The sequence below is a fragment of the Acartia tonsa genome, chromosome 12 (assembly GCF_053477335.1).
Source record: "Acartia tonsa isolate MP-2025a chromosome 12, ASM5347733v1, whole genome shotgun sequence".
NCBI classification, from domain to species: Eukaryota; Metazoa; Arthropoda; class Copepoda; order Calanoida; family Acartiidae; genus Acartia; species Acartia tonsa.
The window spans coordinates 27,498,933-27,519,293 of record NC_137271.1 but is presented as its reverse complement, the minus strand read 5'-3'; the positions used below and the strand labels follow the sequence as shown (position 1 = coordinate 27,519,293).

Here is a 20,361-nt window from a genome sequence, read left to right as displayed (position 1 = left end):
TCACTTAATTTAGTTGTTAACATACGGACAAAACTTCTTCTAAAATTAACAACAATGTATTTGTAATAAGTATTGATAATTAAAAAGTTTAATACCTGAATGGACTATAACCCAAATTAACATCAAATTATATAAAACTTCTCAAAAATAGAGATGGTCAAAGAATTTAAAACTTTGTAACATCAATTATCCTTTCCTTTAACATAAAAGGGTTTATTTTTAACAAGAAAACAACATTTTTTATTCACCAATTTAAAGCCAATAAGATATTTTGTTTTCCATGGTGTTATCATCAAATTAGAGGAAGTTAATGTCCACTAACAGCATCTCTACGGATTTAGCTGTATTTAGAAAACTAGAAAGGTGAAATATAATTTGAAATTCCTGATGTTACACACAACCAATGAGGGGAAATGTACAGTATCTGAACAAAATATAATATTTATAATCATAAATGTTTTAAATACATTTAATTTAAGTCTAATATACAAGGACAGGTTTGCTTAATGGAAAGGATTATAATAAGTTAAAAAAATTTACATTATCTTATAAAAAATTTTACTTACCTAAAGGTAGTCCTAAATCTGTAACTTCAATTGATGTTTTATATTCCATATAAGATGAAAGTGTATTTGTCAAGAGTAAGGTCATTATACTGAGAGCAGCTGGAATCAAAATAGATAATTTTGAGGGGATAAAATTTTGATAATTTTAGAAATATAGAAATGTTCTGTTAGTGAAGATAAAAACTTGATTATCAACCTGTCATAATAATTAACCAGACAGATCGCTGTGTGATGCCAACTCTAGGTTGACCAACATAATAAGCTCCATGAAGAGATGTCTGGCTACTAAAGCGTTCTACAAATTTGGAATATATTAAAAAAATAAATTACTTTCTTACACTTTTCAATATTTATGCAACATCCCAAATTTCATTAATTCTTTATGCTTGAAATAACAGGATGTCTCTATTTTGATCTCTAAATAGCCGGACAAATTCTTTTACAATATTTAGTGTGGTTTCACATTAGGACAGAATTTTTTTTTGCTATTTGTGGAGAGGAGGGGGGTTTTAACAGTCCCCATGGAGATATACGCCTTAGAAAAATATACAATCTTACTTTCAACCCCCCCCCCCCATTTCCAATTTTCGATTTGATCACATAATAAAAAGAGGTGATAAAATCCACATCCTATGTAGTTTATTTAATAAGAATAATAGGTTTTGTATTCTATATTTCAAACTAGATATGTGTAATATAATATCTATGTCTAAGGATGGGGCATTGGGCTGTTACATTCGTCACCAATGCTTTACAATAACGATTTCTTATTCGTTGGCTTAACAACTTTGGGGACTTTAATTGAATTTTAATTACCTGGTTGATTAAGTTAAGTGTCCAAACCACTAATTTTAATATACAGTAGGGTAATTTTGTGTATCTTCATTAAGGATGTACATAAATGTATAGGTCATTGTCTTATCACTTAAGATCACTTAAGGTGAAGAACGAAGTTGTAAAGTGTTAACAAATATTACCCACTTTAAGGAGTTGCTTTGGAACCTATGACAAATTCTAAAATCTCAATGGATATTCACAATTTAAATAAAAATTATTTAGGAGATAAGGGATATGACAAAAATTTTGATTTGTCATTTGCTAGTAACATTGTACAAATTCCATCACTAATTTTTATTTGTTACTTGTATATCAAAATTGGGGAGTTTGGGGTTTACTATATCAACCTATGTCCTATCCTTTATCATTTTTAACAATTCAAATATATTTGAGAGTCCACTAAAATTTTTAAGGGGGTAAATGTATATTTTACCTGCTGCTGCTCGCATTGCATCAGTGCTGGGTTAAATTTGCACTGAAATGTCAATTATTGTGCCAATTTTAACCCCCACTCTCATTATACTTTACTTTTAACATAATCTAAACAAAAAATATGTTAATTTTTGTGGAATTTCAACTTTTCCACTTTTGAAAATTGGGAAAAATGTAAATGATATTGAATTGGACAATAAAAAAAAATGATATCATAGTGACTTGTATTACTGTAATATTTACATAAATATTCAAGTAGTAAATCAAAATATAAATTGTTGTTATAGTAAATAAAGCTAAACTATTCCTATTATGATAGAAAGGTATAAATCCTTAGAAACTATTGTTGTGAGTGTATATTCTATTCTATTCAGATTCCTATTCATGTCTGATGAAGGTTTATATAAATTATAGTCAACATTATAATAACACTCAAAACCATGAATACAGGGATAGAACTTTGTGCAAATTATAACCTTGTTGTCATTAACGTCAAATAATGCTGCAATTCAAGTGAGAATAAGATCACAGGCAAGTGGTAAGCTGCGACATTATGATACACTGTACAAATATGTAATTTATATTTGAAAGAAGTGGCGTGCACAGTGATTCACCAGGGGATGGAGTTACATGCCTTGAAGGGATAAATATACGCTTTGGATAAAATTTCAAACAACTTTAATTTTGATCGTAATCGTACTTGTTTCTTTTCTTTCTTAGTGCGGTGAAGTTAGATATTCTTCATCTAATATCAATGATCAATATAACCTAATATTAAATTTCATACCCATTGTATTATCCCTATATCTGCTAAAAAAAACAAAGTAGAAAGGTTCACATTCCATAAATTTTAATAAAGCAAAAAAACGACTAAAGATCTATACTGTTTATCAAAGAGGTAATTGAAATTTTGACCAAAACTTTGTCTATATTTGTAATACACATTAAGAATGCTATCAATATCAATTCACAATTATGACATACTAGAGTTGGTTGTCTGGCGCTTTTTAGATGACAACAATCTGGATAATTTGACACAAGTTTTAGCAAAACTACACATGTGCATGGAAATCAAATTTGCACTCTTATTTACACCGGCCTATTTAATTTACCATCTTTGTGAAATAATTATTTTAAAAATTATGACAATAATAAAAAATAATGGTGAGTCTAAAATATTATTTTTAGATTTAAAATTTCGGTTTAGTAGATTTTTTAGAATTCTATTATGCCTTTGCCTAAAAAAAACCAGAAAGTTAAAATTTTTGCAAAATTTGTCCATCCTAATAGCAAGCACGCATATTATTCATGTTTTCATAAATATTGAAGAATAATATTGAAAAAGCTATTATCTCATAACTCGTTGACACTTCTGCCAGACTTAATTATTCAAATTATGATAAGATAATTATATTATAATTATAATAGATAATTCTAGAATAAACAGCTTTATTTACGTTATTCAAAAAATCAAAGACGTTTCTAAATTACAACAGAAAGATAATTTTACTCATAAATAAAATAAAATATTTTAAAGTAGCCTGTACAGCAATTTAATATTGGTGTGTGTTTTGATTAACCATGCCGGGATGATGAAAAGGGGAAATATTTTAATTTACAACTAAAGGTTCCCGCTAGAAAACATAATGATGTTAAACCCTTTGCTTAAGTCTAAAATACACAAACTTTTTTTAAAAAACTTTGCTTCCATCTATTCTTGACACAAGTCAGTTAAAACAGTCCCTTTTGTTAGGCTAAGAAAAACATAAATGTTTTTAACGGACTTTTTATGGAATAATGGAAAATTATAATAAAAAATATTAATTAATTTTCTTTGCGTATTTTAGTAAGAATATTATTAATAATACCATTAAAATTAATAATAATTTACCAAAAGAATTTTTATTACCTAGAGTTACACTTTTTTTATTAATTACTTAAATACTAAAAATATCATTTTCTCATTTATAATCTTTAGCTTATTTAGTCCATCTGTACAGATATGCGATGAAATTGAATTTCTCAGTTTCGATGGTGGATTGGGAATTCTTTTGGTGGAGTGTGCCACAACACCCTGGTAAATAGCATAGAACCATGGCGGTTCATCTATAGCAAGATAATATAGGACAAAAAATATCATTCTACTTTGTATTATGGATAGATTCATTTCTCTTTTTCATAGTTCAACTATAATATCTGTAATTGGGCAATATATTTCTTGTCTAGCAGTTAAATAAGAATAATGGTCAGTATCTCTCAACGCAAAATGTGACAAACAGCCCCCCCCCCCCCTAGCCTGCCTTACCGGATTATTAAAATAAAAGTAAAGTTATAGGAGAAGCGGTTGGGAGGGGGGGGGGGGCGGTCAGTCAATGCAGAAGTTATAAGATTAGTGGTTTATCCTTTTTGCTAAAAATTGCTGAAATTTTTATCTACATATGTATATGATATTCTACTTTATGGTTGGCTGGAATAGAAAAAAGGAGTTCTAGAATCAAATATATGATTAAAATGTAAAGAATAAGAACATATTTTTTTACAGCAAAAATAAATAAAAATACTATTAATTGATCTACAACCAAATAATTATGTCATCTGTCCTTATTTTTTGTATCACAGAACAGATAGCTTTGTTTTCTCATTTTTCCCAGGGGGTTGGGATTGCATATGATCCAATAAGTGTCATAGGTTAAAGCTACGTATAAAGTTCTTTTATTTAAGCCAGTTAAATTGCCACGTTTAACCCATAAAACTAAATAATAGTCTGAACAAACTTAACTCAAATATATTATGTTATTCTACTTTTCAAGAAGTATCTAAAATAAATGAATGAATTTAGAAATACAATTTTTTGAAATGATCATTATATGCTTTTAATTTCTTTTGATTTTTTATTAAAATTTTCTTTTTGTGTATTTGTTTTCTGTTTACACTATATATTTTACCCCAAATTTAGATATTGATATTTTTAGGAAAACAGTAAAAGTGTCTGACTATGACGTCAGAAAAAATTAACAATTAACTAATGAGAAGCCAGTATTCACAATGGTAAAATATATAGCGGCCTCTCATTGGTAAATTGTTAATTTTTTCTGACGTCATAGTCAGACACTTTTACTGTTTTCTATTTTTAGGAGTTTGACAAAAAAAAGTTTGAGTTACATTATAATTTTACTGTAGATGAGATGTCAGCAAGCTGCAACCTAAATAAATTTAATAATCATGATGTTACCAAATAAATATTAATTTTGATAATAAGTCAAATTACGACGACATTATTAATACAAATTTTAATATGGTTTATTGTAAAAACAAGGATACAAGTGGCGAAGCCAATAATGAATGAGTGGGCTTTCGAATAAAATAAACTATAGAGCAATATCATAAAAAATAAGCATAGAACTTAATAAAATAAATTACGAAATCTTTTAAAATTCTATAATGGTCTTTTTGAGGGAAATATAAAAATCTAACAATCGATTTAGCAATCCAACCATTAAGCAATCATAATATAACTTGGTGGAAATATGTAGAATGTGAACTTTTTTAATCTCAATATTTTAACCGTTTATCTTGAAAAGGAGCCGAGAAAATCATGTTTCCCCCTTATCGTTACGGACTATCTGACGGACTGATAGACAAAGTAAGTTATAGAGTAGCTTCGCTACTAAAAAGGAGAACAGACTGATAACATGACAGGAATTACTATGCCAAGTTTGAAATCCATGGGACAATTCTAGCATGCCTCAATTAACCTTGAGAGCCATCAGTTACGGATGAACGATATAATTTTAAAAACGGTAAATGGAGTAAAATACCTTTTCTACAGATAAAAAACAATTTGATTATTAACGTTTATTAATATTAAGTTTACAAAAAACACACTCTATTTCAATATTTTACCAGTTCATCAAAATTATATCTTCAAAAAAATGATTGCACTATTAATTGATTTTGTGTTGTTTTTTTTAATCAAAGCTTCTCTGTAAGTAAGAAAGGTCCGTATGTTATAATTGTCCTATCGATTAAAAACTTTTTATAATGATTTCTGTAACATTTTCTTATTTAATGCTTACCAACTCTTTAATCGTTGCCAGAAATTCCGTAAGTACTTTTAAAATTTGTTGATTTTTAACTTTAAACTTTCACAAATATTTTTACAATATCATTTTTAGAACAGTAATGAACAATGTTCTTAGCGAAGCATCTTTATGATCTTTTAAGTCCTAAAATTATAAGTATCCTATTAGTATCAAGTGTTAATTCTATTTTGTCCTAAAGTCTGATTTTACAGCTTCGCTTTTGTTAATGTTGTCATCCTTGTTAAAATAGTTTCAACGGGGCAAATGCGTTTTTAGAGTTTGTTTTACTTATTTAATATTCAACATAATGTGAAATGGATTAATTCTTAATTGAAATTTGAGCAAAATTATTTTTGTACATATAAGAATTTGGAAAAAAATCAATTTTTTAATAATAAAACTATTCTATTCAGTTCAATTTTTTACAAAAATTTATTCAGGTTTTTTATTGCTGTGATTATATGTGAGCCTTATAAGATATTCGAATTTCAATATAAGCAATAAAAAAGCATTCTAAATTAGGATAAACAAATAGTTTGATATCCTTGTAGTTTACTTCTTACTAGCGTAGCTACATCTCTCCGTCAATAGATCTTATAAGTATCTAGACTTTAGGGGAACATGTATAGATAAAGTCATATTCGGTTCTTGAATTAGACCTTTTTCTATCTCTTTTTTTCATTCTCCAGAATTAAGTCAATATTAATTTTATTCTTATTAGGGAAACTAAACTTGTCTCTTCAATAATTTAGTCCTTTGACTTTAACAAATAATACTGTCATCCTTTGGGGTTTTAATAGGGTTTTATTATTTTGATAACAGTAAAATAAAAAAAGAAAACAAGTATGTTTTAATTCCTATCGATAATACACATAAAGTAAAACATATGATAATAAAATAACTTTGAATAGACTTAAAACATTAAAATATTTAACAACATAAAATTTTCTTTCTTATGATACTATTTCTAATAAAATCTGATCTATGACTAGTTTCAATATTTGGTTTAGAATTATAACATTTATAACATTAAGCTATTAATACATCATATAATTTTGCAGGTATAAGGTAAAACCAACGAGCAAAATAAATCAGGGGGCAAAAAAAGGTCTTCTTTGCTACTATAATAGATATGATAGATCTCCAAAATACAGATAATTTCACAGAATTTTTTAGATTAATTTAGTATCAGATATATAACCAAAATAGAAGCAGATAATGGGATAACAATCAAGTTCACTTTAAAGGTGTCATATTCATAACACAATAGCAACTGACAATGAATTATTTGAATTCAATCAAGGGATGAGGCAATAGAAGAAAATCTAAATAATTTTAACATTAAGATTTAATAACACCATACTTAATTTTTTTTTAAAATGAACATTGTTAATAATAGAGTTACATTTTTAGGAGATAGAACTCTGAACCGTTCCTCACTACAATTCTAAAAAATGAATCGTCTTTAATGGACTGTATATTTTGAAGGGACGATAGGGTTGCAGATTCAATTCACTGTCAAAGTCCTCGACTAACAATTGTATAAAACACTTTCGTAGCGCAGCTACTCCATACATATTAGTTAGATGACTAAACATGTTGAGTTTCGTCCGGATCATTTATGATAACAACACCAGAGTTGGGGCGCCTCTTAAATCTTTGTAGCTCGTTCCTAAAACATTGATAAATTGTCATTGTAGATCATCAAGGATTTTTTACCTGCCAAGAGAACACAGCAGCGTTAATCAAATCCTCTACGGGGTGTCTAAACAACATTACCAAAACAAAATTTTCAAAAAAAGGTTAGTGCTATCAAAAATTTAAATATAGGAGAAAAGTAACAACCATTTAGTATTTTCATTATTTGTACAAATTAAAATGTTATTTTTTATAGTTCTATGAAGATGCTTGAAGTACCCTAGTTATGAATTAGCTGCACCTTCAAAACTTACCTAATTGCTCTAATGAGGGGAGAATTATTCTCAGCTGTAGCAATATTAGTGTCAGGCCTGAAACAAATTCTTATAATGAAGCAAACAAAAGCACTGAACCGATAGGCCTAGGCTTTTTATGGAATCCGTAAATGAAATGCATATTAAGACATTTTAAAAATATACATTCAATTTTGGAAGGTTTAAAAATAAATGGCTAAATATAACATATCTATTAAATGTCACATGTAACCTCAAGTTTTTCAATTTCTTAAATGATCTAGTTAATTAAAAAGTTACTATCACTTCCAGTTTTTAAATTATGGACATGAACTAGTTGTAGAGAAGCTGATGTAGCAAAAAAATCTTACTTTCTGGGACTATCTCCCTCACTCCAACAGTTGCCTTTGGGCCGTGGGGGGCCATCCTCTTCACTTTCTGTACTTCCTAAATTCAGAATAGTTATTTCTTTCGTCGTATTATAAACGGCTTTCCGCGGATATAGAATGTACAATTTTAAGATTAAAACCAGTTTTTTTAGCCCCGAGATGCCAAAGGCACGGGCTAAAAAACTGGTTTTAATCTTATGATTGTACATTTCTATATTCGTAGAAAACTGGATATAATACGATGCTAGACATAGTTTTTTCGTATTGATGAGAACCGGTTCCTATCCACCGGATTCGAATTAATATGAGAAATAAAATTACCCCTTGTTGAAGCTTTACAATTGAAGACATGCCATTTCTAAGACCATTGACCAACCTTGCGGCCACATGAAGCCAACAAACCTTGCTGGCTCATATAGGATCAGAACCAAAAATGTTATGACTTTTAAACCCCACTAAAATCAGTGAGGCTAACTAAAATTTTAGTGGGGCAAAATGATTTTAGTGAGGCAAAAGTTTTTTTAAGAATTCACCTTAGGTCTCTCCTATTTCAATATTTAGGGGGGTGTTTATACCGGCCCTTAGGCATGCTTATATTTAAAAGCAATATTAAATGAATACTCTTGCATGTCTAAAGAATGATTCTGTATTTAGAAATAGTCCAATGACCACAATTTTGAACTTGAAAATATAAACATTTAAACTGAATTTTAATGTAAATAGTTTAACTTTCTATGTTCTAGTTAAAACTTTATTTGTTTGTAATCAAAAAATGAATCACTTAAAGATATTATTCTTCCAAACTTAAAATTTTCTGAGAAAAACAAATAGAATTACAGTAAAGTATTTATCTATTAAAATAGTTAATAGAAATAGAAAAGATAGAAATGCATCTCCAATTTACTAGAAATAAATGGAAAAAGTGAAAGAATATCCAAAAATTTGAAAAGTAAAGTAAGAAAGGGAAATTATTACAAAAAAGAGTGTCCTAGTCCTATAGAAATACAATCTCCTAAAGACACGCATAAAAAATTGGTTATCTTTTTCTATATAAAAATCTATTAACTTTTTAATTGAGCAGACCTTTAGAATAAAATAAGAGAATATACTTATATGGATGCCATGTAACTTAAATAAAACTCACCAATTGAATTATAAATTGTTCTATGAAAATCCAATTTAGTTACTAATCTCCCAAGAGAGCCAACAATAACCACCCTTTCTTATTTTATAATCTCACTACGAGCACCTATGGAGAGTATTTTAATTTTAGGACTTTTCTAAAACTTATTTGAACAAACTTACCCCAAAAAGTTATTACGCAAAAAAATGAAATGGACACCGAAAATTGGGATTTTGTCTAAAATTTTCATTTTACCTGGTAATAACTGACCATGGTGTAAATGTTTTCTACCTCTGTTGTAAACACAAATTATAAAATCATTCATCATATAAAATCACTACCCTTCAATCCATCTGTTCAGAATTTTTCCTCATTAGTAAGCTTCAACTTTTTGATTTAGTTATGTATTAGATAGACTTTAGATATTTGTTGTGAAGATTTCTCTGACCGGTGAACATCTACTCTAAAAAAAACTTTGTCCCTCCATTGCACGTGTATTTGATATTTTGTTTAGTTGTTTGATATAGGAGGAGGAGGCTACCTATTTCTATCCTAATTCCCCTTAATAACAATGGACAGCCTTCCTTCTTATTCAATTTCCGTGCACGTGCCTATTCAACATTGTATTAAGAGTCCTTTTTATATTAAAACTTTGTGTAAATTCCTGGCAAGTCCCTCCCATCCTTTTTGTTTGGAATGAAACATTCTATCCGCATTCCACCTTGGCTCAGCAGCTGACCAGGGTCTCTCTACACCTTCAGAGCTAAAATAATATTCATTTTTGTTTATCGTAAAATTATAGATTTATATCACATTCTTTTTATAGAAGGTAATGGTTTGATTTGTGGTCTAGGCATTCCTCCTTCTCTTTCCACTAATTTCTTAAATTTTCTAGTTATGACTAATAATACCACAGTTTAAAAAAGTCAGATGAAAGAAGCTCTATAAGATATTGTAGTAATTTTTAGTAAAAAAAGTTGCCTAAAAATTCAATTCTACTTTTACGTGCTATGTTAGACGGTAGAAAACCAGAATGGTACACAGAAAAGAGAAAGGGGGAAAACAATTATAAATATATATTAAGAGTTTTAAATATGTTTAGACAGTCGATTTGGATGATTTGTAGATTATCTCTGCTCTCATCTAAATTTCTTTACCTGTCTGCCACTTGACTTTTACGTAGAATATGAGATTTTGCACTTTTTGAAGATCTGTACTTTACATATTCTAAGTTTTTGTAAAAACATAAAAATGGGATTGATGAAAAGAAAATATTTTGTCACGTTTAAAGAAATCACAATTGAATTTAGTTTTACAAGGTATATGACTCTCTGCCGGGAAGTATCACATACATATAACAGCCAATAAAATCACAATTTCTCTTTTAAAATCCTGTTTAACGTTTTGAGGACAAAAGAACAAATATATTCTAAAACTCTAAGCTTAAATTGGTCATGGGAGCAAATAGTAGTCTAATTATCAAATGTTTTTGTTCCTGAAGTTTCTTGAACTGAGTCCAAAGTTTGATGATAGATTTTAGCTGAAGCCTTCACTGCTGAAGCTGCGCCCTCCCAATCTAGAATAATTGCACTCTTATAATATATACGAGACTATGCAAAATATTCCGAATTATATCTGAAGAATCATATATAAAGATACAACTTGTAAGGATGATAAAGTATACCTAGAGAATCAGGAAGATACAACTTGTAAGGATAATAAAGTATACCTGGAGAACCAGGAAGATACAACTTGAAAGGATAATAAAGTATACCTGGAGAACTATGAAGATACAACTTGTAAGGATAATAAAGTATACCTGAGAACTATGAAGATACAACTTGTAAGGATAATAAAGTATACCTGGAGAACCAGGAAGATACAACTTGTAAGCATAGTAAAGTATACCTGAGGAATCAGGAAGATACAACTTGTAAGGAAATTAAAGTATACCTTGAGAACCAGGAAGATACAACTTGTAAGGATAATAAAGTATAACTGTATAATTAGGAAAATACAACTTGTAGAATATTAAATTATACCTGGAGAACCAGAAAGATACAACAATAGTTCGGATAATAAAGTATACCTGGAGAATCAGGAAGATAAGCCCAGTCAGGATGACCTGGATGTAGAGATCCTCGTCCACTGTCACCTGACAAGCATTACTTATGAAAAATCTTTTATAATTAATATGATTATAATTAAGTATTGTTTCAATACCATAAAATTCAGATAATAATGAGGAAAGTTCACCTTAAATCTTTACTCTATTAGAATCCAAGTTTGAATGCATATTAGATTTTGTAAATGGGTGTTATTTAATTACAAATACCTTTTTATAATATATTGATATGGTTTGAACATACTGAGAAATTTTAGTTTAAAATCTTTATTATTAAATAAATTTGTGTAACAGGATTAGATGTTTTGCAGGTCAATATTACAAAAATTGACAATTTAGGTATATTTCACATGAATTTTAAAATTACCAGGCATAGGAACATCTTCTTCCATGAGATCATCAAGAATATTAATGTTTTCAGGAGTCCGCGCAGGGAAAGCAGAATCTGATACTTCTTCTTCAGATGTACTCAAAGCTCCCCCTAAAAATTTAAAAGTATTTTTTATGACTTTGCAAAATGGTAGGATTTTTGTAAGCAAATTAGTTGAAGGATTACATTTAGTATATTAATATTGGGGATATCAATATTATTTTTTTTTTGGTTGGCTGATAGTATAGCAGTCTAGTTGGTTTTCAGACAGTAAGTATGACAGCATTACTTGGTAGTAGTCGAGAAGTCTTTTTGTAAGGGTAGTAAGTCAGCTGTAAATCCAGTCAGTAATTTAGTTGGTAAAAAAAATAAATAGGTAAATATATTTTCTTTGATGTACAGCCATGTGAGAGTGAAGAAGGTTTGTTTTTCAGTCAACTTTAAGGTTGTCGTTAGATACAGTCAATTACTATCACCTTTGTGTCTCCTCCTCTTATCTCTCTTTCTTGTTCCTCGTTTGTTGCTCTTGTTCTTTTTACCTAAAATTGAAACAAAAATTTGCAATCTAAATTAGATAATTTGTTTTTAATCATATGCTGGGGTCGTGTTTGTCAAAGCCAATACTTATTAGTTAGTAAAAGAAAGTGAGTTTTTTGGAGCCAATTTAACACAAAAACTTATACATGTTTCAATCCTGCCAATTTTTAGATTTAAAACTTTTCCAAGACACAACACATTGAAAATTAAATTAATCTTCATTCTTAAACCTGTAAATTTATTTAAATGTCGATTCTTTCATTATTAGACTGCACATAAGAGTTATTAGTGAAAAGATTGGAGAAAAGATTAAACGATTGCCCATTACCTCCACCTTTCATAAAACTTTTATACATACTTACCAACTTCAGGTGTATTATTAGAACTATGGTCAGCCATCATATCTCCTTCACTTCCAGCTTCCCTGAAAATACAATTCTCATATGGTCCATGTTAGTTTTATCTGTGCATGTTTGATAATGCCTAAACGTGGTCGTTTTTTTAATATGACTAAAATTTGAATCCTTTCATATTCTTTCCATTATAATATGCTATTATATTGTTAGTAGTAAAAGTAGTAATGCTTCAGATCTAAAAATAAAAAAAATCTACCAAACCTTAAACTTTCTTCAGAAGTAAGTCTTCCTCTTGTTTCGGGCCTAAAATAATATTATGTCTCATAACTTTAAAAAGTAAAAAATTTTAAGCATGTTTGAATTCTATTCAGTGGCGTGCGAAGCACTTTGTCTAGGGGGGGGCATTTTGAAGATTTTGTAAAATTTTGCCCCCCCCTAAATCAAAGTGCCCCGGGGGGGCACTTTGCTTTAGGGGGGGGCATTTTGATTATATATACTAATTTTAAATAAGGGCGTTTTAAGGGGTGGGATTATTTGATTATGGGCCTCCTAGTCCTTATCCCTTCTTCCCCATTTATATCCCCCACCTCTTCCCCCCCCCCCCATTTCTTCTCCCCAATCCCTTCTCCCCAACCTTTCCCCCCCCCTCCTCCACCACAAAACATTTTTAATGGGTGGAAGGGGATGTTATAAAATCTTAGCAGGAAGGATGAATAACCCCATTAAAAAAAATTGGGGGGGGGGGGGAGATAAAAACACTCATTTTGGAAATAATTTACCAAAAATTAATCTAATATGAAAAAATGATATTAAATATTTCTTTATTGTATGACAACAAGGATGACAACATCTTTAAGTAGCAAAGCACAAAAAATCGTTAATAAGAATACAGACAAGTAGATTTAAAGAGCATCTGTTGAAATAAATATATATTTTAGGTAGAAAAAGTCACAAATCCTTTTTCCTGTATGTTGTGTGATGACAGTCAAAGTAAATTACATACTGGATGCTCGAAACAGCAAGAAATTTTATTTTTTTTAATATTATATTCCACAAAAAAATTTATCGTACCATAAAAACCAAAGATATAATGAACTATGTAAAAAATATAAAAAAATTACTTGTCCTTTCATTGTGATAAAAAGCAGAAATCATTTGGAAGGGCGCAAAGCGCAAATTTTTTTCTTCAAATATGCAGGGAGGGAGGGGTTTTTGGGCTATTTATTACACTAGTCCCCAATATTTCATAGCAGAAACCATTTGGAATGGCGCGAAGCGCAAATTTTTTTCTTCAAATATGCAGGGAGGGAGGGGTTTTTGGGCTATTTATTACACTAGTCCCCAATATTTCATAGCAGAAACCATTTGGAAGGGCGCGAAGCGCAAATTTTTTTTCTTCAAATATGCAGGGAGGGAGGGGTTTTTGGGCTATTTATTACACTAGTCTCCAATATTTCATAGCAGAAACCATTTGGAAGGGCGCGAAGCGCAAATTTTTTTCTTCAAATATGCAGGGAGGGAGGGGTTTTGGGGCTATTTATTACATTAGTCCCCAATATTTCATATAAAATTTTCTTATTCGTTGGCTCAACAACTTTGAAGACTTTAATGGAATTTTGATTGGTTGGTTAATTAAGTCGAGTTTCCATACATTTCATCCACTAATTGCAATCTATATAATGGGTAATTTTGTGTATCATCATTGGGGATGTACAAAATTTCTTTGGTAAAAAGTTTATAATAATATTTTACAAAATAAAATACTTCCTATAACCTGGTTTGTTATGTTCAGTGAAAAAAGATTATAACCTAATTTCTACACTAATTTAAAGGTTAATTGGTAAGGTTAAATGAATAGTAACTGTCTCTTTGGCGCGAAGCGCCAAAATTTTTTCTTGTGAGTATTTCTTGATCTTTTTTTGGAAACTGGGATAGTTTTGCTTTTTGTAGGGTAGGGGGCAAAAAGGGGCATTTTTGTTGATCAGGGGGGGGCAAAATGGGGCATTTTTTAACATTTAGGGGGGGGCAGGGGGGGGGGCGTTTTGGTTGCTAGGGGGGGGCGATTGCCCCAAATGCCCCCTTCGGTTCGCACGCCACTGATTCTATTTTGTTTCATAATTTTCAATAGTTTTTTTTTCTGTCTATATCAGAACTTCTTACTACGTAGCGCAATTACATAATACATAGAGGGAGGGGACATTGGGCTGTTTATTACACTAGTCCCCAAAGTTTTATAATATTGTTTTGTTATTCGTTGGCTTTACAACTTTGGGAAATTTTATTGAATTTTGAATGGTTGGTTCATTAAGTTGAGTGTCCAAACGTTTCAAATACTTATTGTTATCTACAGAAGGGGTAAATTTGTGTATCTTCATTGGGGATATACATCAATTCATTGCTTATCCCTTTAGATCCCTGACTTAATAAGATCAAAGTTTTTTAAGTTATTAATATGTATATACAAATTTAGTGCGCTTGGTACCATCATTTCATTAATAATGTTTGTTAGCTTGTAATTGCTGCGCTACTTAGCTATGGACAATTAATAACATATGTTTACTTAAGAGTATGAACTGGTAGAGTATCTTTTCCACCTTCGTCTTTCACAGATTTCTTTTCATCCTCCTAAAATTAAATAATTCTTTATTTAAAATTTTTTCTGTGGTTTTGATTGAATACTCAAATTATTTGAATGTCTGAAGCAGCTTATAGTGCCTATGAAAAATGACCTCATACAATGCATATGACCTTAATGATACCCAATATACATGGTAAAATATATTCTGGCCTATCATTGGTTATTTGTATGTATTACGTAATTTTTTTTATAGGCACTACAAGCTGCTTCGAAGCAGATAACATAAGTTTTACCTCTTTTTGAGCTAGATAATTAGTTTGTCCAGCTCGAGGTCTGTCCAGTGTAAAACTTGGATCTTCAAACTAAAATTAATTTAGGAAATTATATGTATTTTTTCTTTATTTGAGTTTGTACAAAATGTCTAAGACATTTCCCTCCTGAATGATCTCACAATTTAAAATTTAAGATTTAAATAGGTCTCTCATTTTCAATTTTTGAATGTTATTATTACCCCTAATTAGTATAACAACTGAAAATAATCAAAATCTTACCCTTGGTGTTTCCTTCTTAGGAGCAGTGGGAGTTTCTTCTTTAGAATCAAGCAGAATCTTATGTTTCTTTCCATTCTGAAGCTAAACACATGAAATGTATAACTAAATGATATGATCTAATACTTTATATGTCTGTCCAAACACAATTTATGGTAAGTTAAAGATCTTGACAAGAAAGAAGATCATTGTTCATTGTTTCTTACTACTTTAATAACTAGTATACTTCAAAGTCCAAAAACAAACGGTTAATAGATCATATGAAATAAACAAATTTATTAGCCATCTATATATTATACATATATACATTTTCTAATGGTTTACACTCAACTGTTACTTTTCAAATTTTAATATTTTTTTACTTAAGAACACAATTGTTCTAGTTTATCTAAGATGCTTACCCAATATTGTTTATAAACAAGGAAGAGAAGCCACAAAAGTAACAGAGCCAAAAATATAGCTGCAAAATAAATAAATCATTATTTTTTCTTTATATGGTTGGTTTGTTTAGTATGATTTAGTTACCTAATAAATTTAGATTTGTCTTTTTGTCTTATTTTATATCTAGTTGAAATTCAAGTTTTGGTTGATTAAATCAATGGATATAGAACACAAGTATATTGTGACAAAGGAAATTTTGTTGCCAATTTAGGTTGCTAATATAGTCATCAGATATCGATCTGTACTTACCTACATGTGGTCAGGGCCATCATTGAGGGTATGGGGTTAAAATCAGATAAAGTTGTAATTTTTAAAAAGTGCACAAACCGACAAAAAATCAGAACGACTTGTAGAATAGCTTCGTTAATGAAATTTAGTTTGCTGCATTACCTAATATAACGGAAGCAATAAGCCAGTCAGAGTTGGAAAGTTCTGCTGAAGTTTTTAAATATGCTAAACAAAAAAATATATTTTAATGTACATTTGTAAACAGAGAGGGAAATTTAATAGTTTGATGAAAAACTATAATGCCCTACTATCATTTTATATTTTTGTACATGATTCTTGCAGAAATTTTTTTTGTATCATACTGAAAAAGTTGGAGGCAAAATATTTTTTTTTCTTCTCAATTTGAACATTCTTCCATGCTTTGAATAATACACTCAATATAGAATTAGATCATATTTTTTGTTTTTCAATCTTAGTCTGCTTTGTACTTTGATTCTGAATTGCATTCGACTTTTCCACGGGATAAAAATGGGAAATTAATCTGTTATTTAGCGTGAAAAGTATGTGATCAAAAACTTTTAATTAGTTTAAATCTATCTGTGCATCTATCTGTATCTGAACTGTGCATTTAACAATTTTTAAAATCTTACGTTCAGCTTTAATTTTAAGTGGATGTCCAAGTAGGAGAACAGCATCGTCGTTACCAACATTCTCATCCACAAGTTTGACAGCATCCTCAGCCAGCACAGGCTTTGTATCCTCCTCATACACGGTGTACAATATCTCTATCTCTGGTTCGGGCAGAGCTGACCGAATATTGTGAATCTTGACACGCAGATTGTCAGGATTTAAATCGGGGTTTATGTTCTTGGGGACGGGGGTGCGCTTTACCCGGATTAGATTTACGGATCTTTTCAATCTTTGGCCCTGGTGGTTCCTAAATATATGTTCCGTTGCATGATACATATAATTACAAATATACAAACACTAAATATGAGGTAAATTTTTTGATAAATAAAAAAATGCTATTTCCCATTTATAACCACCTTTTTAGAGTGTTAATAATAATATATCAATAAATGATGCAAGTTGTATAAACACGAATGTAATGTTGTACAGTTACATGTTACATTATGACAATATAGTCTAATATAAGCGAAGCATTCAAGAAATTTTCTTTTCAGTTTGAAGAAAATTGGAGGTTATAATATGGTAAGGAATTATATAAAAAGAGAGGGAAAGAGAAAAGAATAATTTAAGAACACAATAGTAAAATCTGAAATAACGTTACAAACAAGGAGACTGATAGAATCACAACACAGCAAACTTGTAACTGGCTCCTATAAAATAATTTACCTGAATGCCCGTCTATATGTTCTTGTTAATCTATCCTCCATTTCTTTTTTAAATGAGTAAATATCCACAGTTCCCTTCAATAAGTCTGTTCCATTCTTTATCACCGTCCTAAGCAGAGATGATTATTAGGTATACAGACAGAGGACAATAACTGTTACTAATTATTTTCTTTGTGGTTTCACTATTGATGAGGGCTAAGGGTATTTACCTGCCCCTTCTTGTGTAAAAAGAAAAGAAAAAGAAAAATTATATGCTTTCATTGAAATTTGTGGACCTATTGGTACAGCGATTTTCCAAGGTCTTGCTGGACATGCAAACACATCCAACTACTTGAATATAATACATGTAAAACATGAATTAACTTATAATACATTAGAATATAACTGTAACTAGTCTATTTTGATATAAATGTTTGCTTTAACATAGAACTATTTAATTTCTAAATTAAAAACAAAAATATAAAGAATTTATCTCCCATGGGTTAAGCATTAGGGATACAGGGATAGGACCACAGACGAAAAATGAATCTTCTCTCTCATTTTACGTTTGACACAATGTTTTGTTAACTATATCATATACTTGTAGAATGTAGAATAATTAAACCATCATTGTTCTAATCTTCCCTGATAAAGTCAAAATAGGATCTGAGTATTAAACAATTTCTATTTAGAATTTAAATCAATTTTTACAAGTACTTTTTTGAAGAAGAAAAACAATATTTTACGACAAAATTCTTATTAAAACAACTTTTTATAAAATTTTGACACACAATAAAGCATTTCAATAATGAATCCCAAGATCAAGGGTATAAGGCAAAAAATAGCGCTGCAATAACAAGCTAAATATGGAGAATAATGATATAGAATTTATAATGACATGGTGTTGTTTTTCATTATTATTTTTATGCGTGCAATAAGTATTGAGTAGCTGCAGTACTAGAAAATGTACCTGATAAGAAATTTTGGCTGAGGCATTTCATATAAACCTGTTGGTGTTACTCCATCTAATATAAACAATAAATGTTGATATAAAGGTGTTGGATGTCTGTCTGTCTAAAATAAATTACAAACTTCTGGGACTTTTAGATCTCCTTTCTTTGGATCATTCCTATTAACTTGGGAATTTTAAAAGATTTTCTAAAACTTAAGTTACAGGGATCAATTGGGATAAGACATTAGCCGATAAATTTATATACGCCCCTAATGATGTTACACAAAATTACATCTTCTGTAGTGGATGAAACGTTTGGACACTCAACTTCATAAATCAACCAATCAAAATTAAATAAAAGTCTACAAATTATGATTTCACTTATTTTTTGAGCTAGATATAACAATAATAAAAGTTTTATAGTAGCTGTATTCAAGATTTATTCCTAAAATTTAATGTACCTTGTATTGATGACGTATACAATTCTATTCCATTTCTAAAAAAAATAATAAATTTTAGAAGAAAAGATTATAGAAGAATAGATTAAACTTTGGTCTTAGGAAACTAATCTTGGAAGCAGAGTAACTCTATAACTATTATTGAAATGTTTAATGAAATTTAGTATATGTCTGTACGACCGTTTCGGATAGTTTTAATTGAGTTTTATTAAATCTTCGTATTTTATTGGCTTCGTTCACATTTAGCACGCATATCGTGTTCTATAAAGCTTACTCTCAGTCGCTATGTCTGTAAATGTGTATGCAATGGATATTTTATATTCTAAAATGTCTAGGAACTAGAGACGGATATTAAAATTTTAATTAAATACATCTTAAAGTCAATTACAAATCTGTTCACCATAAAAATTATGGACCTTGACGTCAAGGGTCTGAAATTATGCAAATATCAAAAACATTTTAAATATGCTTAATTATGAGCCTATTCCCTCCCTTAATCTTTAAAACAGGTTAATAGATGTTTTTAAGTAGTTTTAACCTAATAAGCTTGGCTTTTGTGGATGTTGTAATTCTGCTTGTGTGCAATAGAAAAATAATTTACCCATTTGGATCTGTTAGATGAGCGTGGCCGTTCGCCCAAGAACCTACATTTTTATAAATATAATAAGCTTTATATGTATTATGTAGATAATAAGAAGCAAATAGCTTAAAACCTATAATCAATTAAAGTTTCTTTTAATGTTAGTTAAATCGGTCTAATATCGTTTTAGAGATCGTCTTTTACAAACAGAGTAATAAATAGAGTCGCTGATAAATTTACCCAATAAATTTTTAAAGTAAATTTAATTTAAATTTGTATCCCTCCCCCCCCCCCCCCAAAGAAAGAAAAGGTTGGACGTCTTTAAATTATGTCTTACAGAATACTCTTCTGACCAATTATAACCCTCCCCCCCCCCTCTCTCTCCTTAGTTAGGGCGGGTGTAGTTGTGGGAAAAAATTACCCTTGCCCTTATTTTCAAATTTCAATTTATTTTAGAAATAAAGAAATAGGGTTATCAATGCTGAACCGACCAC

The 20,361-nt window shown here is 29.9% G+C and overlaps 1 protein-coding gene and 1 long non-coding RNA gene across 2 annotated transcripts in view; both read right to left on the bottom strand.

Annotated features, from left to right (window-relative positions):
- Window positions 1-347: 347 nt before the first annotated feature.
- Window positions 348-1,946, bottom strand: LOC145333280 (uncharacterized). The gene is made up of 4 exons (XR_013884481.1): window positions 1,837-1,946; window positions 763-861; window positions 567-665; window positions 348-424 (listed from the first exon to the last, which is right to left on the bottom strand). It is a non-coding gene; the product is annotated as an uncharacterized LOC145333280 (long non-coding RNA).
- Window positions 1,947-5,675: 3,729 nt separating this feature from the next.
- LOC145333454 (uncharacterized) overlaps window positions 5,676-20,361 on the bottom strand; it is a 36,360-nt gene continuing 21,674 nt past the window's right edge. The window contains exons 7-28 of the mRNA XM_080178604.1: window positions 19,889-19,931; window positions 19,291-19,325; window positions 18,848-18,902; window positions 17,900-18,007; window positions 17,194-17,480; window positions 16,706-16,768; window positions 16,276-16,334; window positions 15,878-15,958; window positions 15,620-15,688; window positions 15,309-15,373; window positions 13,010-13,051; window positions 12,755-12,816; window positions 12,332-12,394; window positions 11,853-11,966; window positions 11,450-11,515; window positions 10,858-10,936; window positions 10,518-10,589; window positions 10,028-10,123; window positions 9,616-9,656; window positions 8,220-8,295; window positions 7,870-7,926; window positions 5,676-7,589 (exon numbers count right to left, since the gene is read on the bottom strand). Coding sequence (XP_080034730.1) covers window positions 7,508-7,589; window positions 7,870-7,926; window positions 8,220-8,295; window positions 9,616-9,656; window positions 10,028-10,123; window positions 10,518-10,589; window positions 10,858-10,936; window positions 11,450-11,515; window positions 11,853-11,966; window positions 12,332-12,394; window positions 12,755-12,816; window positions 13,010-13,051; window positions 15,309-15,373; window positions 15,620-15,688; window positions 15,878-15,958; window positions 16,276-16,334; window positions 16,706-16,768; window positions 17,194-17,480; window positions 17,900-18,007; window positions 18,848-18,902; window positions 19,291-19,325; window positions 19,889-19,931 — 1,715 coding nt within the window. The 3' untranslated portion in view covers window positions 5,676-7,507. The remainder of the gene's footprint in view (window positions 7,590-7,869; window positions 7,927-8,219; window positions 8,296-9,615; window positions 9,657-10,027; window positions 10,124-10,517; window positions 10,590-10,857; window positions 10,937-11,449; window positions 11,516-11,852; window positions 11,967-12,331; window positions 12,395-12,754; window positions 12,817-13,009; window positions 13,052-15,308; window positions 15,374-15,619; window positions 15,689-15,877; window positions 15,959-16,275; window positions 16,335-16,705; window positions 16,769-17,193; window positions 17,481-17,899; window positions 18,008-18,847; window positions 18,903-19,290; window positions 19,326-19,888; window positions 19,932-20,361) is intronic.